The sequence below is a fragment of the Canis lupus genome, chromosome 1 (assembly GCF_048164855.1).
Source record: "Canis lupus baileyi chromosome 1, mCanLup2.hap1, whole genome shotgun sequence".
Lineage (NCBI taxonomy): Eukaryota > Metazoa > Chordata > Mammalia > Carnivora > Canidae > Canis > Canis lupus.
The window spans coordinates 99,787,350-99,809,207 of NC_132838.1; the positions used below are offsets into that span (position 1 = coordinate 99,787,350).

The 21,858-nt window shown below is 51.8% G+C and overlaps 1 protein-coding gene across 1 annotated transcript in view; it reads left to right on the plus strand.

The window, feature by feature from the left end:
• Positions 1–4,399: 4,399 nt before the first annotated feature.
• Positions 4,400–21,858, plus strand: part of IPPK (inositol-pentakisphosphate 2-kinase) — a 40,777-nt gene continuing 23,318 nt past the window's right edge. Inside the window, exons 1-6 of the mRNA XM_072842580.1 lie at positions 4,400–4,640; positions 9,528–9,575; positions 10,910–11,005; positions 12,665–12,731; positions 14,128–14,249; positions 15,724–15,813. Of these exons, the coding sequence (XP_072698681.1) occupies positions 4,560–4,640; positions 9,528–9,575; positions 10,910–11,005; positions 12,665–12,731; positions 14,128–14,249; positions 15,724–15,813 (504 nt within the window). The 5' untranslated portion in view covers positions 4,400–4,559. The remainder of the gene's footprint in view (positions 4,641–9,527; positions 9,576–10,909; positions 11,006–12,664; positions 12,732–14,127; positions 14,250–15,723; positions 15,814–21,858) is intronic.

Genomic DNA, 21,858 nt, shown 5'->3' on the forward strand with positions numbered 1-21,858 from the left:
CCATCTTCAGAACTTTTGCATCTTCCCAAACTGGACCCCTGTCTCCATTAAACACTAATTGTTCATCCTCCCTCAGCCCCTGGCACCCACCTTCTACTTTGTCTCTGAATTTGACTACTCTGGATACCTTTAATTTTTAACGTAGATAAAGTTATCGATCTTGTCCTTGATGGCTAGTGCTTTTCTGTGTTCAGAGATGACAACGATGCCCTCATTAGGAGGGTTAGATGACCTCCTTGGTCATGCTGTGGCACAATCACCTCCTTGCCTGGATTTCCCTGGAAGGTAAAAGTTGGAGAGGGAGGTGAGCAGGTGGACAGAGAACAGACGCTCTGGACAGCAGATCCTGGGAATGTGACCAGTGCAGGAACAGCATGTTCAGCATCACTCATATCTTTGCATGAGAAGGGGCTGTGTGCCAGGAAGGCGCCCCGACTCAGTATCAGTTTAGGGCATGTTGGAGTTGATGGGATTGGTCAGGATAGCAGGATTGTGCCCATGATGAGTTCAGGTGACCGGAGTATCTCGAGGTTCATGCTCCAGAACAGGTGCCCCATTTCTGGTACTTGAGCGCCTCAAGGCCACTGCGAGCAGGATGCCCCTCTCCTCCTAATTACAAAGGTCACACTCATGTCTTTAATGCCAAATTCAAATGTTACAGAAAAATGCAGTGCTCCTCATCATGGTCTGATCCCCAAAGAAAACCTCAGTCTAAGTAAGGCACATATATTTTTATTTACTTTCCTATTCAGACACATTCATTCTTGTACTTTACATACATGGCCATCTTTCACATGCACACAGTGATGGATCTACCTCAGTTAAAAATAAATTAAGTATAGAGAATGTATTCATTTAAATTTTATTGTAGAAGTGCTTCATGAATACATTCTCCGAATCAACAATATATGAGGAAAGTGGCATTGCTTTCTTGCTTCTCCCTCTTACTTCCTCCCAGACAGAATAATTTCCATCCCCTCTTCTTTGTATTTACACACACACATTTGCTTCACAACTGCAGACTTGGAGCAGCACTCACGCCAGCGCATTTGTGACTCATTTTCTCACTGGCTGTGATGCTCGAGTACACCATGATTCAGTGCTTGAGAGCCACCTGGGGAACCTGTTAGAACAGGCCTGCAGAGCCTTGTCTCCTGCAGCAGTGGTCAGCGCAGCCTGGGCCTGTTGAGGTGCCCACGTTGGGAACCATGTCCTGTCCAGGTGCTTGTACAAACACTCTGTGTATTTGAGGGTTTTGTAGGGTGGTTTTTAGGCATGGAAATGGTGAGTCAGAGGATTAGCTGTGACTGCTTTTACTGATGTGGCCAAATTGAGCCCCAACAAGCCAGATCCCGCTCCCCCAACAGCGCATGTCCGGTCTGTCCCTTCCCCATCACCTGGGGCAAACGTTGTAAAATTGCTTTTATTTTGCCAGTCTGATATATCTTAAAATACATAATTAAGTAATTACAAACGCTGAAAAATGAATTCCTTTTTTGTAAGTAAACTTTTTATTTTGGATTTATACAGATGCTGCAAGACACTGAGTCCCCAGCATGTTGTACCTAATTATGGTTTGTTTCCCAGAATGAAGAAATTAACATTGATCCAACTAAACTATTTGGAGTTTACCATTTTTCCTACCAGCATCCTTTTCAGATCCCACATTGCGTTTAGAGGTAACGCAATGTCTCCTTAGGCTCCCGTGGTCTATGTCTCCCATCTTCCAGAAACTTTGAGAAATCCTGGTGATATTCTGTGGAACATCCCTCAATTTGGGTCTGTTTGGTGTTTTTCTTATGATTAAACGGGGTTACAGGTTTTGGAGGGAAACACCAGAGGTGACTTGCCCTCTCAGCAGCTTACGTCACATCAAGGGATACATGTGGCTGTACCCATGCTTCAGACCTAACTGTGAAGGCTCCAGACTCACACAACAGCAGCAACAGGAGGTACTCATCACTGGCCCCTACTTCCCAGTGTTTTTGCCATCTTGTTTCTGGATGGCTCCTGGCTTCTTAGTCACCCAGCTGAGGGTGACTCTCCCCATGGTCGCTTCAACACAAGCCAAAGGGGTGAGCTTCACTGGGTGAATCTGCATCATCTTTGCACCCCCTGAACCAATCCCTGGGTTGATGTAATTCCTTGAAAATACAGCTCTTGACTACACACAGGCTGAGGTTATAAGCCAGCCTTGAGACTAGGAATAAGGATAACTTAAGTCAGACCACATGGGCTGAATAGAGGACGAGGTACTTCTCCTAATGCTTTTCTAGCCTTTCCTCCTTGTCCTCCAGCCTGTGCAGGTGGATCCACTTTCATCCATGTTGTTACTGTGCTGCTTTCAAAGCACTGTCTCTGCCTGTCGTCAGCAATATATATACCAAGCTGGGGACTAGGTGGTGTGGGGTGGGCATGGTCTACCAGGTGCATCTGTGGAGAATTTAAAAACAATTGTGAAACCAACATGTAATCTTTAAGATTTTATTTATTTATTCATGAGAGGCCCAGAGAGAGAGGCAGAGACACACACGGGAGAAGCAGGCTCCCTGTGGGGAGCCCGATGTGGGACTTGATCCCAGGACACTTGATCCCAGGCCTGAGCAGAAGGCAGATGCTTAACCAGAGCCACCCAGATGCCCCCCAAATTTAATCTTTTTATCATCACCATATGCTAGTACTTACAGTGTGATAAAATTCTTTTTGAGAAGCAAAGGCCCAGGTCGAGAACATTTTCAACACCGCAGAAGCTTCCTTAAGGAAATGTCTTAATACTTAGTGTGATCCTAATTCTCTGTTCACAGATGCTGAGAAACTCAATCTCAGACATGTTTGGGGTCCCCTGGCCTTGTGAGGGTGTGTGAAGGCTTTCAGTCAGTCTCCCTTGTGGACTACTTCCATCCTGAGTGGGCCGTTTCTACTCTGCTTTCAATCATCTCTGGGGGGTTCCCGAGCAGCCTTCTACCTGGGTCAACCCTCAAGGCCACAGCTGGTTTTCCTGACTCACTGGCTTCTGTCTTATTGCTGTTCTGTGAGGCCCTGCTGGGTGCCCAGTGGTGTCTATGCCATCCTCACAGCTGGGTCTGTAGCTCCTTTTGTGTTGAACGATTCTGAGGCTGGATTTTCCTCCTATACCTCAACGCAGTGTATTGCAACAGATTAAGTTGTAGAAACAGATGTGAGCATCCAGCAATCTTCTGTGAATCCAAACTTAAAGGAAATTTGCAAAATTGTAAAACAGTTAACACTGGGAAATATGTTTTTGAAAATGTAATGTTTATGTACAAAGATCTATCCATTTATTTTAGGGAGCGCCCTGGAGTGAAGCCCAATCCCACACAGAGGTCACGACCAGAGCGCACATCAAGAGTTGGACGTCAATCCACTGTGCCACCCAGGCCCCCAAAAGTGTAATGTTTATTTTTAAAGGAAAGGTAGGGACGCCTGGGTGGCTCAGCGGTTGAGCGTCTGCCTTTGGCCCCCAGGGTGGGATCCCACGGCCCCAGGATCGAGTCCCCGGGCTCCCAGCATGGAGCCTGCTTCTCCCTCTGCGTCTCTCATGAATAAATAAAATCTTTAAAAAACAAAGTAAAGGTATTCTTAATAACGGCAAACATGCACACACACACAACCCGCATTAACAGCTTTCTGAGGCATCAGTCATCTTCGGAGAAGAAAGTGGTCTTGAGAGTGGGAACCGCTCCTCTTTCGGTGACTGCGGCCCAGGAGGCCATGGGGTGGGCGCTGCGGGAGGAGGGGGCGGCCTGTACCGAGCCTCCCGGCCCAGCCGACCCCCATCCCCCCTCAGCAGGGGGTTCACGCCCCGGCCTAGCGCTCAGGGCTCCGAGAAGCCCGCTCCGCCTGCAGGGCGCCTCCCTCGCCCGCGGTCTCCCCCACCCCACCGCACGGGACTGCCCGGCTGACTCCGCGTCAGGTAACAAGCAAACGGAGAACCACCCGCCTGAGGTGAGTCACATGCCTTGTTACAGAAAAAGAAGCGGGAGCTCAGACACGCCAAGGGCCTTGCGGGGCTTGCCCGACGGAGCAGACGAGGCTCATGGACCACCCCCAGCGCCGGCCCGCCTGCGTGCCCCTATCCCCGCTTGCTGGCCCGGCCGGCCAGCGCGCCCACCCCCTCTCCCCGCCCCACTTCCCGGCCCGCCGGATCTCTACTCCCCGTCAAGCCACTCTTGGGCGCCAGACAGCCGCCGGTCCCCTCCCGCTTGCCTCACTTCCGGCGCCCGAGCCGGAACCTTTCCGATTCTGAAATCCGCGCTCCGGAAATGAGTCACTCTGCCAGCATCAAAGATGGCTCCCTGCCCTTCCGCCGCAATGATCAATGGAGGAGAAGCGGGAGCAAACCCGGAAGTTGCCCGGCTCAGCCATGGCAGCCACCGGGGGCGTGGCTTCCGGCGGCTGGAGCCTGGGAGTCGGGGCGGCAGGGTCGAGGCGAGGCCGTGGCTGACAGGGGCTCCTCCCCCGACGGCGGCGGCTGGTGCCCAGGCGGACGGGCGGCCCCCAGCTCGGGGCCGCGAGAGGCGCCAGGGCAGCACCGGGGAATGGACGAGGGGAAGATGGACGAGAATGAATGGGGCTACCACGGTGAAGGCAACAAGAGCCTGGTGGTGGCCCACGCGCAGGTGAGCGGCGGAAGGTCGGCGCGGTCCCGGGCCCTCACCCCGTCCCGGGGCGTTCCGCGTCCCCCAGGGTGGGCTCCACGACCCGCCAGCCCCCCGTCCCCCACCTTCCGCCCCCGCGGTCCTACACCTCCCCCAGCACCCTTCCCCCGCCCCGGACGCACGCGGTGCCAGCTCCGAGCGGCCCGCCCGGAGGCCGCCCCGGGGAGGCTGGCGTGGGGGTCGGGGTGGCCTAGAGGGTGTCCGGGCGGCTCGGGAGGGGGTCGGGCAGCGCTGCAGGAAGCATCCAGGGGCCTGGGGCGTTGCTGCAGCTGCTGCTGGTAATGGGGCCTCGCGCGGGCGCGTCTCCCAACCGGTGGAACGTAAAGGGTTTCTCGTAATCCCGTGAGGACACCCCCGGGACTGACCTGGGGAGGAAAGTTCATGGGTCTGTGTGGCCTTCCGCCCCCCCCCCGACGATTTGCTGCTACCACCAGGCTGGGGTGGGGGGCAGGGGAAGAGTCCTGGGTCCCCCAGGGGGTAAGAGTTTGGTGCCATCCCAGCCCTCCCGTTGTCGCCCGGCGCACTGTCCGCCTTTGCGGAGTCCCCAGCGTGGACTCGCTGGAAGGAGGAGGCAGCCGGTGGGGTGCAGGAGAACCGAGAGAAGGTCATCCCCCTGGACGCCAGTCGGCAGCTCCTCCGGGGGTTCTGCCCGGCTGTGCGGGGTGACCCCGAGGGGACCTGCAGTCACCTGGTGGCCGCTGGAGTCTGTCTGGGTTTTTTTTCCCCCGTTAGCACATCAGGGGGCTTTGCTCCACGTCTTCACACCGGTGACCCACAAGGCTCAGCTAGAGAGCCATTCTTGGTGGGCGGTTGTGGTGTTGGCGGGGCGGTGTTGACTGGTGCCCCTCAGCCCCTCAGAACAAACACCTTCGTTCCAGTTCCTGGGAGGCCGGTGCTGCACGGTCATGTTATCAGCCCAGGCTGGTTTTCCTTTCTCTCTCTCTCTTGACCTCACGGTCATGCCTCCCTGGACCCATGCCCTTCTTGCTCAGTGTGAGTCCGAACTGGTTCTGCGCTCACTCCTTCCTAGTGGTTGTGGGTGTGGTGGGGAAGGACTCCTATCTGCTGAAGTTTCTGGTTGCGCCTCTTGAACGCAGGGAGGCCTCCTGCTTCTCGTGGACCTTGAGGTGTGGGGCAGAGCCCGGGAGGCAGCGCAGGGGAGGCCGAGTGTGCAGGGGTGAGCACCCCAGACTCATCTCACGCCTTCCCAGGGCAGGGGCAGTTTCGCCAGGTTCTCCAGGTTGGGAGAGTGCATTCCCTCCCCTCCTGCAACAGAACAGCCAGCCAGTCCTGTGCCCCAGGGTCCGCCCTGAAGGAACATGGGGTGGAAGAGCTTCTGGCTGGCAGGTGGGGAGGCTCTGAGGGGGCAGGATTGTGAACTGCGGGGCCCAGGTGTGCAGGAGGATGTGTGGGCTCCGGAGGTCTGGGCAGTGAGCCCTGGGGGGAGGCTGGTTCCTCACAGGGTGCTTCCAGGTGGTCCCTCCTCAGTGGGCCAAGGGCTCACATCTGCTGCCCTGGGCCTGGCACTCAGCACCCCTGGGTCCAGCGCTGGCCCTTCGTGCTACTCTGATGCTGGGGCCTGCCCAGCACTGTACCGCTGGGACTCTAGGCACCCACCCCATGGAGGGGTCCTGGACAAGGGCATCTCCCCAGTGGGCGTGTGCTGTCCTCCCCCACCGCAGCCCGAGGACGCTGTCACTGTTCTAGCAGCGGTTATACCTGTGCCCTCACGGAGCTGTGGTCAGGCTGTGGCCACCCTCGCCAGCTGTCTTGTGGGATTCCTGCCTCTGCTGCTCCTGCACTCACCCTCTGTGCCTTCTTGTCTCGGTGGCTTCGGGTCTGCCCTGATCTGCGAAGGTCCCTGGGGGCCTGGCCTATATGCCATCTCTGAAGCGTCCTCACCTCAGGGTCCTCACAGCTCCAGGGACGCCTTGCTCTCTGTTGGCAGGCAGACATGAACGACCTCCCAAGTAGGGTCTTCTGCGAACGTGCGAGGGAAGCAGCTTGTTTCTGCCTTTTCCGGTTTGACAGGCTTCCTTCTGAGATCCTGCGGGGGTGTTGGATCCTGTATCTGCAGCGTTTTGATGCCCAGAGTGTGTGTCTGGGTCCCTGCGATGCGAGCTTTGAGCAGTTGGGGCCGTCGCCTTCTGTCTTGGGTCCAGGGTTTCTGTCCGTAGAGCAAACGTCCTGGCAGACGAGAACTGTGCTATTTTGGGTTTGTGTGTTGGAATATGGCACATTCCCAAGTCCTGGCCACTCCCTTCTTTAGTTTTCTGCTGAATCTAGTTCAAAGAATCTTAAGTTTTTGTTCCTTCTAGTATATATTTTTTTTAACAAGTAACTTATTCTGTATTTGGGATGTTTAGTGATGGTTGTCCAGGTCGATGCAGCCGATGGGATTCCTTTCCTGGGGAGGCCTCAACAGTGAGCTCTGCATGGCCCTGGCTGTGATTTGCCCCCTGGGTCACTTGGGCTCACACATTAGGCTTTGTTATTTCCAAACCATATTCTTTCTGGCGGTTTCCAGCCCTGCCCCCTGGGGAGCTGAGCTGGCCTTCCTGGCTCCCTGGGCTGGGCGGGTGGGCCCCAGGGCCAGGTCTCCAGGGTGGCTTGCAGGCTTCCCCTCCTGCCTCGCGCTTCCTGGGTACAGCAGTTGCCCTGTTGATTAGGGAGTTCAGCAAGGTTTCTATGTCTCCTGCAGGAGGACCAGGGTTCAGAATGGGGTCCCCCACCTTGCTGTGAGTGTGTTTGGACACCTGGGGGGCCTCTGGGGGCTTTGAGGGCTCCCTGCATACTTGCTCATGCTTCTCTGGGATGCCCTCACTGTGTGTTCAGACCCTTCTGTTTCTCTTCTGGCTCTTGGGTTTCCCATCCCTTCAGGGAGACCACCCCAGGGTCCCTTCTACCGCGGCCCCCAGATATCAGCCCCCTGATGTCGGCCCAGCTCCACTGTCCTGTCCCCAGCCCCACTGCTCGAATCCCTGACTGTGGCAGCGGTGGGTGCAGACAAGGCAGTCGGAGCTGATGAGGAGAGTCCTGCCTGTGTGGGCCCCTGCTGTCCCACGCAGCCCTCCCGCGGCTTGGCCCACGACCTGCCCTGTGTGAGGCTGTGCGACTCTTGTGCCCCCAGCGTCCTGCGGGTGGGCATTCTGAGCTTCGGCGGGGCCTCCCGAGAGGCAGGGCTGGCCTGACTCCCCCGCACTGAGGGCTGAGCCTTTCCCGTGAGTTGCCTGGTCCCCACTGCCTTGGGGTCTTCCAGGCGTGTCTTGAGCCTAAGACGGCTTCCTTGCTGGCACCTGCGGGTGCACTCCAACCTCGTCTGTGCCCAGGGCCCTAGAGCCTCGATTCGGCCACAGGTTCCTTCCCTTGGGTGTCTCAGGACCCCTTTAGCGTGTTGGATTTTGTGGTTTTTCATTCTTATTTGATCCTAATCACTGCTTGCTGTCTCTGCCCAGAAAACACAGAATATCGGAGGAAAGGCAGTGAAGAGCACATAGTATTTTCCCACTAAGAAGATCATTTTGTCACCACTTTGATGTACTTTCATTTTTATGCTTATGAATCCTACATTTCCTTTTGTGTTTCCCACTTTTTCACCCGCTCTCACAGCATCAACGGGTAGAAAACCCTTCGCCCCTGCGTCAGGGCTGCAGAGCCCTCCGCCAGTTGGACCAGGTGAGGCTGCGCCGTTAGGGTCTTAGTGTTTGGAGCAGAGCTGGGTTCTTGCTGGCTCACAGGTGTGTCTCCCAGGCTGCCTGGAACAGACTTGCTCCCTTGGAAGCAGCGAACGCTTCTGTCCCCTTCCTGAGTGACAAGTCGTGTCCTCCAGTGTGGGCTTCGGGGGGTTTGATATGCATGTGTCATGTCTGTGGGAATCCTAGATTCCTGCGTGGTGTCCTTGAGGGCATGAACGGGGTGGAGGGCCCTCCTTTTCCTGCAGGGTCTCCCCAGTCCCTCCCTTTCTCTCCACCTTCCCGGCATTTTGTGCTGGATGTGAAGAAATTCCAGTAGTTGCTCCCTGGAGATACCATCACTGCTGTTGAGTCCATTCAGACGGTTCCATACAAACTGAGTGTGCACATATTTTGTTTAAAACTTTTTATCGGGCAGCTTGGGTGGCTCAGTGGTTTAGCGCCGCCTTCAGCCCAGGGTGTGATCTTGGAGACCTGGGATTGAGTCCCATGTTGGCTCCCCGCATGGAGTCTGCTTCTCCCTCTGCCTGTTTCTCTATGTGTCTCTCATGAATAAATAAGTAAATCTTAAAAAAATAAAAAAAAAAATAAAACTTTTTATCTTCTGAACTTTTAAAAACGAAGTGTAACAAACCTACAGAATGTGCCTGGATTGTAAGTGTATTACAGAGTATCTGGACCCGTCATCCGGTGACCAGGCCTTTCTAGAACGTTCGTCAGGGATGGTCCCACCACCTGCGGGGTCGCCATCAAGTCTTGGTCTTCCCAGCTTTTGAACTTGACATGAGCGGAACTTTGCCCATATGCCTCTCACCCGTGCGTGTGTCATATATGCCGTGTGTACCCCTTGCTCGTTCACCAGTGGATGATGGCTGCACCTGTGTCTGTGGACGTTGGTCTTAGTTTCCGGCGCCCCACGCTGTGGACGGGTCCAGCTGTGTTCAGCCCTGGTGCCATTGTTGGCACCTTGGGTCATTTCCAGTTTACTTGGAATTAACCACACTCCCGTGTCTGTGCACTGCAGTTATTTCCTTGAGGTTGATTCCTGGACATGAGCTGGCCAGAGGTGTCCCGTCCCTGTTTGCCCTCCCCACAGCCACCCCGTGGCCCCAGACTTGGGCGCGCACTGACCGGACTTCGTTTTATTTCCCAATAGCGTTGTGTGGTGCTGCGTTTCCTGAAGTTCCCTCCAAGCAGGAAGAAGGTAAGATTGGTGGGTTTGCCAACCTGTCATTAAAACAGTTATTTAATAAAATTGATTTATTTTCCTGATATGGAAGTATTAGTGCTGATTGTAGACATTCAAATGTGACGCAGCAATCAGTGCAAAAGTGGGCTGTCCATAGTTCCTGCAGAGCCAGTGTTCTGACCCCGGGTCACTGTGGGCCCCCCTGGGGAGACTGTGGGTGCTGAGCCAAGGGTGGGCAGAACCCTGGGGCTGGGCTCCGTGCTGTGCTATGGGTATATGCTGGTCAGAGTTCCGGCAGGTGGCAGCAGGCTGGCAGGTGGCGTGTCGGGTTTCTGGCCTGCACAGTCGGTGGGTGCTGCTCTGCTCCTCACCCCACCCCACCTGGAGCAGAGTCTGTCTCCCCCCAGGTGGGAAGCGGCAGGGGTGGTTACAAAGAGCAGGCTGGGGGGTGGAAGCTGGGCTCTGCAGATGCGGGAGGGATGAGTCAACGCCCGGGTCAGAGATGTAGCTGGCCGGCAGAAGTGGATGACTGTGGAAATGAAGGTCGTAGGTGAGGTCAGCCTCATAGAGGGAGGCTGGGGCACTGTTGGGGGGCTGCTGCAGGGGGGCGGAGCTAGAGCTGGTGTGGTCAGCATGGAACGAGGAGACCCCAGGCCGGCGAGAAGCATGCAGGGTGGTGTGTTCCCTTTGGGATCAGAGTGGAAACCAGAGCCTTGTCCAGGCAGCTTGCACCACCCCCCACCCCGAGCCGTGCACACCCGGAGAGGCCACGTTCTCTGGGTGCCTCGTCAGCCTTTCCTGCAGGTTCACTGGGTTAGCATCTTCCAAGGCAGTAGTTTATAATTGTTTTATGACTTGCATGACGTGACCCCGGCCACGGGGAGAGGGGACTAAGATGGGGAGCCTGATGCCAGGAGCTCTGGCCACAGCTGTCAGTGCCTCTGGGCACCCCGGGGTCTCCTGTCAGGCGTTCCTCCCACACCAGCCTCGGTCTGCTCGTGATCTGGGACCCTATGAGCATCCGCAGCCTGCTGGCCCCTCTGGCCCTGCCGTTCCCCCTGGGACTTGCCATCCTGGGCCAGAGGGAGGGATTCACTGATTTCCTTTCTCTCCCAAACCTCACAGCCTGTGGGGTAATGCCCCTGACTGGGGAGGAGGTACTCTACATCTGGGTGCTGAGGATAAATCCAAATACCTAGTGGTTTTGGGACCAGAGAGATTTTCAGGTCTCATTTGTCAGAGGGTGTGTCCTGGGTGGAGGAGGACAGGGGCCTGGGCTGTGGGACGGGACCTCCCTCTGTGTAGTGTGATCCCCGCCATCCAGGCCTCCTTGTGTTTGTGTTTTACAGACGTCAGAAGAGATCTTTGAGCACCTACAGAACATAGTGGACTTCAGCAAGAACGTCATGAGAGAGTTTTTGGGGGAGAGCTACGTCCATTGTGGGGTGAGTGACTTATTTACACAGTGAGAGTTCACAGGCCCATTCTATATCAGGAGTACCATTAAGAGTACCTGCTTATTCACCGTCATTTGGACCTCTGTGCTTCGTGACAACCCCGTGTTCCTGTCCTGCGTGCTTCTCTCTGTGCTACACGGCAGGATCAGAGCCACTAGTTCTCTTCCTATTTTCTAGCTGAGAAGCAGGAGGTTCGGAGAGACCGCTTAAGACTGCGTCTGCCGGGACCCCTGGTCCCTGCCACCCCGCCATTATGGGGGGCGCTCCAGCTTGGTGCAGCTCCCGGTGAGAGGGGGGGGGGATCTGCCCCAGGTTGGCCCCCTGGGGAGCTGGTGGGGCGGTGTTGGCTGAGGAGCTTCAGCCCTACCCAGTGTGGGCTCACGGGAAGGGGTGTGTCCCTACGACCTGACCCTGGCTGCCCAGGTCCCAGTCTGGGGGATATGCTGTCCTGGGGTTATGTCTCCTTCCTACAGCCCCCTGCTGGCCTCCTAGATCACCCTGGGGTGGGGGGTGGGGCTGCACCGGTGGGGGTGCCCCTGTGGTCCTCCTGGGGCCCCCCACAGTTCAGTTCAGCTGTGAAGGCAGGAAACCCCTGGCTATGGGGGCCCGGTGTGTCTGACCAGCCTGGATGGTGTCTGAGTGGATGCAGCCATGCTGATTCCCAGCGTGGAGGAGAGGGTGATTCCTCTGCCTTACCGCACATGGAGGGCTCTGGGCCTTTTTCCTGGGAGGATCTGTGCCGAGGGCAGTGGGGAGCTGGGGGTTCCAGCTGACGGGGACTGGCAGGTGGAACAGCGTCAGGATGTGCCCCCAGGGCCCAGGGGGGCGCTCTGGCTCCAGGTCGGGTTGTGTTTGTCCCAGGTGGACGGGGCTCTGGGCGAATGAGGGAGCCTGCTAGGTCACATTCTGGGAACATCCACCCCACGGACATGCCTCCTCTGCAGCCATCCCTGCATCCCCTCCAGGGCAGGTGCCTGTCAGCGGGCAAGCTGGTGGGCTACGCCATCCGCTGAGCACATCTGGGGAGGGAGTCCTCAGTTAGTACTTTGTGTGGTGCTGGCCACCTGCCCTGCTGATGACCGCCCTCAGTCCGTCCATCTGGCAGGATGGCTTGGTCCATGCAGGCTCAGGAGGCTGAGTGAAGGCTTGGTAAATGTAGCCTGGTGTTAAGGATCCTTAAAACAGAACTAACATCATAAAATTGGGAATTTAAAGTTGTTGGAAGAAATGCAGTTCTACTTTTACCTGGTGTCTGACGTGGCAGGGTGGTGGGTGGACTCGGGGCTGGGAGTAGCTGCATCACTTATGGCTCCCCATGGGTCCTGTCCGCTGCTTGCTGCGCTCCCCTCACAGTGGCCTCAGCTGGTGTGGGTGCCAGGGTGCAGGCACGGTAATCTGCTGGGGGTGCACCTTTCACGTGGAAGCCTGTCGCTTCCTGCGCAGGAACCTTTGCGTCTGTCTGTTTGTGTCCTTAAGATAACAGCAGTTTTTCCTACTGAACTCACATACTGAGTCATTTGTTACTATGGGAAAATATACGTAACATAAAATTAACCATTTTAACCATTTTTGAGCATGCAGTTCTGTGGCGTGGGCACATTCTCGCTGTTGTCTGGCGCGCCGAGTGTTTCCTACATGTTGTTACAGGAAGTGGTGCAGCTGCCGTTAGATTTCGTGAAGCAGCTCTGTGTAAAGATCCAGTCCGAGAGACCAGGTAAGCCTTCCACCTGCAGCTCTTGTTGGTGATTTATTTTATGTATTTATGTATGTATGTATGTATGTATTTATTTATTTATTTATTGTTGGTGATTTAAATATTACATTTGGAACATGTTTGACAACGATTTGTATGAGGTCAATGTAGTTTTCAGCAGTTTTGCCAGAAACTTCATCTCAGCCTGAAGTGCTAGGAGCTCGTCTGAGCCATGCCCCACACAGGGGGCCAAGGGAGCTGGTGCAGTGTGGACGCGGGGAGGGGACGGGGCTGCCTGGGCGCTGTGGGGTCAGCTGCCCTGAGGACCATCTCCCAGAAGCTGGAATCCACCTGCCTGCCCGTCCTCCTGCCTGCTGCCCTTCTACCTGCCTGCCCGCCCGTCCATAGGCCCACTCGTCCTCCTGTCTGTCCACCTGCCTGCCCGTCCTCTTGTGGGCAGTGGAGGGTCGTGAATTTCAGTGGGTGGAGCTTCCCTCTTTGCCCCCATGCCTTCCTGCACTTGTTGGTGGCAGTAACGACAATAAGTGCATCAGAGCTTTTCCTTTCAGGGACTGGATGTGGTGCCCGAGGTGTGGACGGAGGCCCTGCTGCCTCCTGAAGCAGTGCCAGCTGATGTCTGGTCCTGTGGTTGTGAGGGAGAAGGCTTCTGGTCTTCTCTGTGGAGCGGGGCTCCCTGGCGGGGGAAGGAGGCTGGGCTGGGTCTTGGCCACTCCCCTCGGGGCGGGGACAGACAGGCGTGCTCTGGGGGCTCTGCATCAGCCTACATTTGAAACGACTGTCTAAATGTGTGCCATGTACAGTCGTGAGAACTGCCCTTGTGGTAACGCCTTCCGATTGGCCTTGTTGCCTGAACAGGGGACAGTCCCCCGCCCTGGGCCCTGAGGCTGCGTCCTGCTCGGCTGGCCTGCGCCCAGCGGTGGTGGGGAGCATGAGGCCCCTGCATGTTTGGGGGCCCCCACAGTGACCTCAGGTCTGCTGGTTTGCTAGAAGGACCTGGACCTCTCTGTGGCCTCATGGCTAAGGCTTCTCGTCCCGCAGGATGCAGATGACACCCAGACAAGGGCAGTGGGGCACTCGGGTGCATTTGGGAGATGGTGAGCTCCCAGGCAGCCTTTCTGCCGGCCCCACATGTGCGGGGCTGGCTTCTCCCACAGGGTGTGACTGCACACAGGGAGGGCGCTGGCCACTCTACAGGGCCTGCGCCTCCCCTCCCCCATGGAGCACAGTGTCATACTTGTGTGATCCAGAGGCCCTAGATAAACCTGGCAGGACCCCAGGAGCCTGGGGCCGCAGCCTCTAGGGCAGGGCTGAGCCTCCCCTGCAGAGGTCCCCATGTAGCTAGCAGCCATCTCTGAGTCCTGCGCCCAAGTCTTACAGCTTCTCTTGGCTCTTCCAGAATCTCGCTGTGACAAGGACCTGGACACTCTGAGTGGTTATGCCCTGTGCCTTCCCAACCTAGCCCGACTTCAGACCTACTGTTTTGCAGAGCACCGGCCGATTCTGTGTGTGGAGATCAAGGTGAACTGTGTCCACGGAGGGGGAGAGGGTGGGGGTGGGTTCAGGGTAGACATCTGTGTCTGCTGCCCGTAGTGCAGGGTGCAGCTAGCCAAGGCTCCCCTCCGCGCCTGCTCCCCTCAGTGTCTTCCCCGCTCAGCCTTCCCTCCCCCCTCCTCCCCAGCCCCATCCCCTCCTCCCTGGCCCACAGGGCCTCCCTTCCCCTCCCCCCCATTCTGGTCCCACCTCTCACAGAGTCTGCTTGCTCCCCCTCCTTCGCATCTGTCACCTCACCTGCTGCTCTGGTGCTTCCCACTGGCCAGATCCACAGGTTGGTGCCCATGTCTGGTGCTTCCCATGGGGCCAGCTGGGGACCAGCCCTGGCCAGTGGCCACCAGAAAGGACTGTGCTGGTTCTGCCCTCCCTGCTTCCCTGGGGGGAGCTGCCTGCCAGGCCCCATCCCCTCCTAAGCTGAGCCCCTTGGCTGCTGGGTGACACTGTGCAAGGCCCTCCAGGAGCTCCCACTAGGAGCTTGTTCAGATGCCACCTGTTTGATGGGTGGCCATGCCCTTCCTTTGCGTCCTACCCAGGAGAGAGGAGAGAGCCTCATGTTACTCTTCCAGAGGCACATCCTTCCCCCTCCCCTCCCCCCCGCCCGCCATGCAGGAGAGCCAGGGCATGGCATCAGCTTTGCTGCCCAATGTGCCTGTGTCCCCCCCCCATGTCCCCCACCCAGGGAAGCCTCCCAGATGTCCCAGGCTGTGATTCCTGGGTCGTATCCCCTTGGTGCTCTGTGGGGACTGATGTCCTATTCGCCCAACCACAGGGTGAGTGTGCTGGGTCCTCAGAGTGCTGACACCAGGCACTCATTGTCTGTGCCCTGAAGGCAGCAGATGGGGGTGCCTGGGTGGCTCAGTGAGGCGTTGGACCCATGACCTCAGCTGGGGCTGTGACCTTGGGGCCATGAGACCGAGCCCTGTGTGGGGCTCTGTGCTGGGCGTGGAGCCTGCTTGATGTGCTTTCTTTCTCTGCTCCTCTGCCCCCTGCTCACGTGTGTGTGCTTGCTCACTCTTGAATGAATGAATGTTGGATGGCAGTGGGTGTTCTGGGAGCCCAACAGCTGTGGATGAGCCTTCCTGGTCAGCCTGTATCTCAGGGAACAGGGCTGCTATTTCGAGCTGGGGCAGACTGCACTCCTATAGGCCTTCTTGTTGCGTCCTGTCACAGAAGAAATGCAAAGCTGCCCTGCATTGTCCTCTGGCCACTGGTAGGGCACCTCTGCTTTCCCCACGAGAGCTCTGGCCTCAGACTCTGTAGTGGCAAAGATTTTATGTGCTGTGAGGAGGCAGGTGCCCACTCCTGCCGGGGGTGCAGATAAAAGCAGCTTTTGGGGACAGATTGACTGATTCCTCCAGTATCTTATCTGTCCTCTTGTCTCCTGAATGGATTTTTTAGGATTTATCCCTAAACGTTTTTTTCTTCCTTGTTTATTTTGCAGCCAAAATGTGGGTTTATTCCTTTCTCAAGTGATGTTATGCACGAGGTGAAGCACAAAGTGTGCCGTTACTGCATGCACCAGCGCCTCAAGGTGAGATGCGCGGCCAACAGTGTCTGCCTGGGGCCCCAGGGCCAGCGTGGGTTCCAGGTGTGGCCGGATGAGTAAAAGAAAGTGTAGATCCTCCTTTTTTCCTTTACTTTTTCTTTCATAAGTAGTTCATGTTCACCTTTTTTTTTTAATCTCAAATTGAGATGTAGTTCACATATCTTAAGTTCACCTATTTAAAGTGCATAATTCAGTGGATTTTAGTGACTTTGCATGATGGTGCTGCCATCATCACTCAAATTTCAGAATAATTTTATCACCCCACAAAGCATCCTGTCCCCATTAGCAGCCACTCCCCAGACCCCGTCCGGCCAGACCCTGGTAGCCACCTGCCCTGTGGATCAGCCTGTTCTGGACATTTCACATGGATGGAATCCCGGCCCCCGTGGCCTCAGCTTGAACACTGTTCCATTGTATCATTCATCTCTTGATGGCCATGTGGGTTGTTTCTGCCTTCCGGCTGTTGTGAGTGGTGCTGCTGTGAACATGCATGTACATGTGCTTGTTTGCATCACTGCTTTCATTTCTCCTGGGCTGAGTCCTAGGAGTGGAATTGCTGGGTCTCAGAGAGATTGTGTTTAGTTTTTTTTAGCAAATGTCAAGCTGTTTTTCATAGCTTGTGCGCCATTTTGTATTCCTGCCAGCAATGTCTGAGGGTCTGATCTCCCCACATCTTTGCGGGCACTTGCAGTGTCTCTGTGATTATGGGGGACCCCGGGGGGGCATGAAGTGGCACCTCCCTATGGTTTTCATCTGCGCTTCTCTGATGGTTTACTGATGTTGCCTATATTTTCATGTGCTTATCGGCCATTGATATGTTTTCTTTTGAGGAACATCAGTTCAAGTCCTTTACCCATTATGAAGTGGGTTATTTTTTGTTGAGTTTTAGGGGTTCTGTATATCTTTTGGGTATTCTTTATCAGATGTGTGATTCGCAAGTATCTTCTCCCATCCTGTCAATTATCTTTACTCTGTTGATAGTGTCCTCTGATGCACAAAAGTTTTTAATCTTACTAAAGTTTAGTTTGTGTGTTTTTCCTTTTCTTGTCTGTGCTTTTGGTGTCAATAGCTAAGAAATCATTGCCTAATCCAAGGTCATGAAGCTTTTCCCTTATGGTTTTGATCCATTTTATGTTAATTCTTGTATTTGAAAGGAGATAAGTCTCCAATTTCTTTTGCATTTACTTCTAGTTTTCCCAGTACCATTTGTTGAAAGGACTGTCCTTTCTCTATTGAATGGTCTTGGCTCCCTCATCAGAGATGTTTTGGCTGTAAATGTGGCTTGTGTCTGGGCTCCCTGTTCTGTACCAGCGGCCTCTGTGTCAGTCCTTATGCCAGCCTGGTGCTTTGTTTTGATTCTATAGCTTTGCAGTCAGTTTTGAAATCAAGTTTGAGTTCTCCTGCTTTGTTCTTTTTCAAGATTGTGTTGGCTTTTTGGGACTCCTTATACTTACATATGATTTTGAGGATTGGATTTTTCATTTTTGCAAGAAAAGATTGAGGTTTTTGACAATCGCAGGAGCTTGTAGATCACTTTGGGTAGTGGTATTGCCATCTTAACAGTATTAAGACTTAAAATCCGTGAACACAGGCCGTTTTTCCACTTATTTAGGTCTTAAAGTTTCAGCAACATTTTATAGCTTTTAGGGTGCAAGTCTTTTACCACTTGGGGTAAATATATTTCTATGTATTTTATTCTTTCAGGATATTGTAAATATGATAAATGGAATTACTTTAATTTTCTTCTCAGACTGTTTATTGCTGGTTTATAGAAACAATTTTTTTGAAAATTTTATCCACTTATTAGAGTGAGAGCACAAGCAGGGAGGCAGAGGGAGAGGGAGAAGCAGACTCCTCACTGAGCAGGGAGTCCAATGCAGGACTCAATCCCAGGACTCTGAGATCATGACCTGAGCTGAGGACAGACACTTGACGGACAGAGCCACCCAAGAGCCCTGAAGCACAACTGATTTTTGTATATTGATCTTGTACCTGCAGCTCGCTGAGAGGTTTTCTTGTAGATTCTTTGGAATTTTTTAAGTAGAGGATCATGTCATCTCTGAATAGAATTTTCTTTTCCAATTTATTTATTATTTTTTTAAGATTTTATTTATTTATTCATGATAGACATAGAGAGTGAGTGAGGCAGAGACACAGGCAGAGGGAGAAACAGGCTCCATGCCGGGAGCCCGACGCGGGACTCGATCCCGGGACTCCAGGATCGTGTCCTGGGCCAAAGGCAGGCGCTAAACTGCTGAGCCACCCAGGGATCCCCTCTTTTCCAATTTAGATGTCTAGCTTCTCAGGGAATTGATAGGGATCCCACTGAATTGCAAATCAATTTAGGAGGTATTGCCACCTCTGTATTTTGTGAACACAGGATGTTTTTTCCTTTATTTAGGATTTTAATTTCATTCAGTGATGTTTTATAGTTTTCAGTGTCTAAGTCTTAGGCTTTAAAAAGAAAACATTTATTCATGAGAGACAGAGAGAGAGAGAGAGGCAGAGACACACAGGCAGAGGGAGAAGCAGGCTTCCTGCAGGGAGCCCAATGGGGGACTTGATCCCAGGAGCCCGGGGTCACACCTTGAGTCAGAGTCAGACGCTCAATCACTGAGCCACCCAGCCATCCCTCTTAGACTTCTTTTGTTAAATTTATCTCTAAGTATTTTATTATTTTGGATGCTCTTGTAATTTTTTATTTCATTTTAAGGTTATTACATAAAAACATAATTGATTTTTTAAATATGTGTATTTCACAATTAAAAATATATAACATAAAACTTACCATGTTAACCATTAAGTTACATTGTTGTGCAGCCATCACCACCACCCATCTCCAGAATTTTTCATCATCCCAAACTGAAACTGTTAAACAACTCCGTATTTCCTTTTCCTCAGCTCCTGCCAACCATCATCCTAGTTTCTGCCTCTGAATTTCACTACTGTAGCTGCTTCAGATAAATGGAATTATACACTATTTGTCCTTTTGTGACTGATTCATTTCATTTATGTTCTCAAGGTTTTCCACATTGTGAAATATGTCAGAATTCCCTTCCTTTTTAAGACTAATAGTCCATGATTATATATACCACATTTTTAATCCATTTATCCAGTGATACACACTGAGTTGCTGTCTTTTGGCTTTTGTGAATCCTGCTCTTTTGAACATGGGTGTGCAAATATCTCTGAAATTCTCCTTTCGGTTCTCTTGACTGTATACCCCAGAAGTACGATTGTTGGTCATATGGTAACTTTGTTTTTTTAAAGGTTTTATTTATTTGTTCATGAGAGGCATAGAGAGGCATAGAGAGAGAGGCGGAGACACAGGCAGAGGGAGAAGCAGGCTCCATGCAGGGAGCCTGATATGGGACTCGATCCTGGGTCTCCAGGATCACGCCCTGGGCTGAAGGTGGTGCTAAACCACTGAGCCACCTGGGCTGCCCGGTAACTTTATTTTTAATTACAGGGAACCACCATACTGTTTTCCACAGCACCTGGACCTTCAAAACCATTTTGAAGTTTTGTCTGATTTTGGTACCAAGGTGGTAACTTTGGGTTCACAGAACCAAGTTAGGAAGTGTTTCCTTCTCTCCCTTCTCTCCCTTCTAATTTCCTGCCAGGGTACATCAGAGTTCCACTTTCTCCACACCCTTATCAACACTTGCTTCTGTTTTCTGATAGCAGCCATTCTAATGAGTGTGAGGTGAGAAATGCACCTGTTTTTTGTATATTGATATCCTGCCATCCTTGATGAACCTGTTTCTTTGCTCTGTTTTTTTTGTTTTTTTTTTTTTTGGTGGTGGTGATTTTTTAGAATTTTCTGTGTACATGACCAGATCACTTGCAAAGAGGGATAGTTTTACTTGGTCTTTCTAATCTGGGTGCCCTTTGTTTTTCTTCCCTAATTGATCTGGTTAGAGCTTGTAGTAGAAGCGCGAGTGGACATCCTTATCTTGTTCCTGATCTCAGGCGGAAGCTTTGTCTTGCATCACTGAGTGTAACATTCATTGTGAGCTGGTCGTAGACATTTGTTTTGAGTTTTTTCTTTTTTTTTTAATCATAAAAGAATGTTAGATTTTGTCCTACATTTATTGAGATAATCATGAGGTGCTTTCCTTTCTATTATATTGATTGGCTTTCACATGTTGAACCACCCTTGTATTGCTGGGATAAAGTTCATTTTTATTGTGGGTATGTAGTCCCTTAAATGTGCTGCTAAATTTGGTTTGTTAGTTTTTATTGAAGGTTTTTTCTTTTTCTTTCTTTTTTTAGAAGATTTTATTTATTTTCATGAGAGACCGAGAGAGAGAGAGAGAGAGAGGCAGAGAGACATAGGCAGAGGGAGAAGCAGACTCCATGCAGGGACTCGATCCCGGGACTCCAGGACTTGATCCCGGGACTCCAGGATCACACCCTGGGCTGAAGGCAGGCCCTAAACTGCTGAGCCACCCAGGGATCCCCTTGAAGGTTTTTTCTTAAGAGATGTTGGCCTGCAGTATTCTTTTCTAGTGAAGTTTTGTCTGATTTTGGTACCAAGGTGGTAACTTTGGGTTCACAGAACCAAGTTAGGAAGTGTTTCCTTCTCTCCCTTCTAATTTTTGGAAGAGTTTGAATATCGGTCTTGATTCTTCTTTAATCATTTGATAGAATTAACAAGTGAAGTCATCTGGTCCTGGGGTTTCCTTTTTTGGGAGATTTTTGATTACTGATTCAGTCTCTTACTGTTATTCTGTTCAGATTCTCTATTTCTCCCTCAGTTTTGGTAGTTGTGTGTTTTTAAAAATGTGTGCATTTCATCTAATTTGTTGATTCATAATACTCCTATAAAATTCTTTTTTATTTCTGCAAGGTTGGGAGTAATATCCGTTCTTTCATTAATTTTTTTCAGATATTTTTTTGATCTGGCCAAGGGATTGTAATAGTTGATCTTTTCAAGAAACAGCTTTTGATTTTGTTCTTTTTCTTCATTTTACCCCCTGTTCTTCATTTCATCTGTCTCTGCACTAATCTTTACTCTTTTTTCCCCTTTATCTGCATTGGACTCAGGTTGGCCTTATTTTTCTAGTTGGTGAGTGTAGAAACTTAGGTTATTGATTGAAGGTTTTTCTTCTTTTTCATATAGGTATTTTACAAGTATAAATTTCCACGTAAGCACTGCTCTTTCTGCCTCCCATAAATTTTGGTATGTTGTATTTTCATTCTATCTCAATTTTCTGATTTCCCTGTTGATTTCTTTGACTCATTGATGATTAGGAATGTGTTTAGATATCTCATATTTGTAAGTTTCTCAAGAAAATTTTGTTTTGTTTTTTGCTATTGATTTCTAATTTCATTCCACTGAGTTTGGAGAACATTTGCATGACTTCATGCCCCCTTGAGAATGTTCCATGTTTACTTGATTAGAATGTGTATTCTGCTGTTTTGGGGTAAAGTGTCCTCTAGATGTTTATTAGGTCTAACTGGTTCAGTGTGTGGTTCAAGTCTTATGTTTTGTTGTTGATTTTCTGTCTAGTTACTCGTTTAACATCGTAAGCTAAACAGTCTAGCTCAGTTAATAGCAATTTAATTTCACTGGTGTACAAAAACTCTGCCTCTTGTAGCTTTGTTGCCTCCCCCCGTGTAAATTAATCTTTATACAAAAAAAATTAATCTTTATATTTATTTTGCTCGTCAGTACAGATTCCTTTGGCCAGGTGAGGGACATTCTATTTTTAAAAGGGGATGGGATAAAAAGTTATAAAAAGAATATATATTGTCTTTTATGTTTACCTACCTGTGTAGTTCCTTTAGCACTGTGCTCTTTATTTCTTCATGTGAATTCAAGTTACTATCTAAGTGTTCTTTTCAGCCTGAAGTTTTACTCTTGTAGGGCAGGTTAGTGAACACATTTGGTTTTTTTAGTTACCATTTATCTGGCCGTGTCTTAATTACTCCTTCATTTCAAAGGATAGTTTTATAGATGAACTTTTGGTTGACAGTCTTTCAGCACCTAGATTTCCTTGAATTCCTGCAACTAATAAGTCTTTG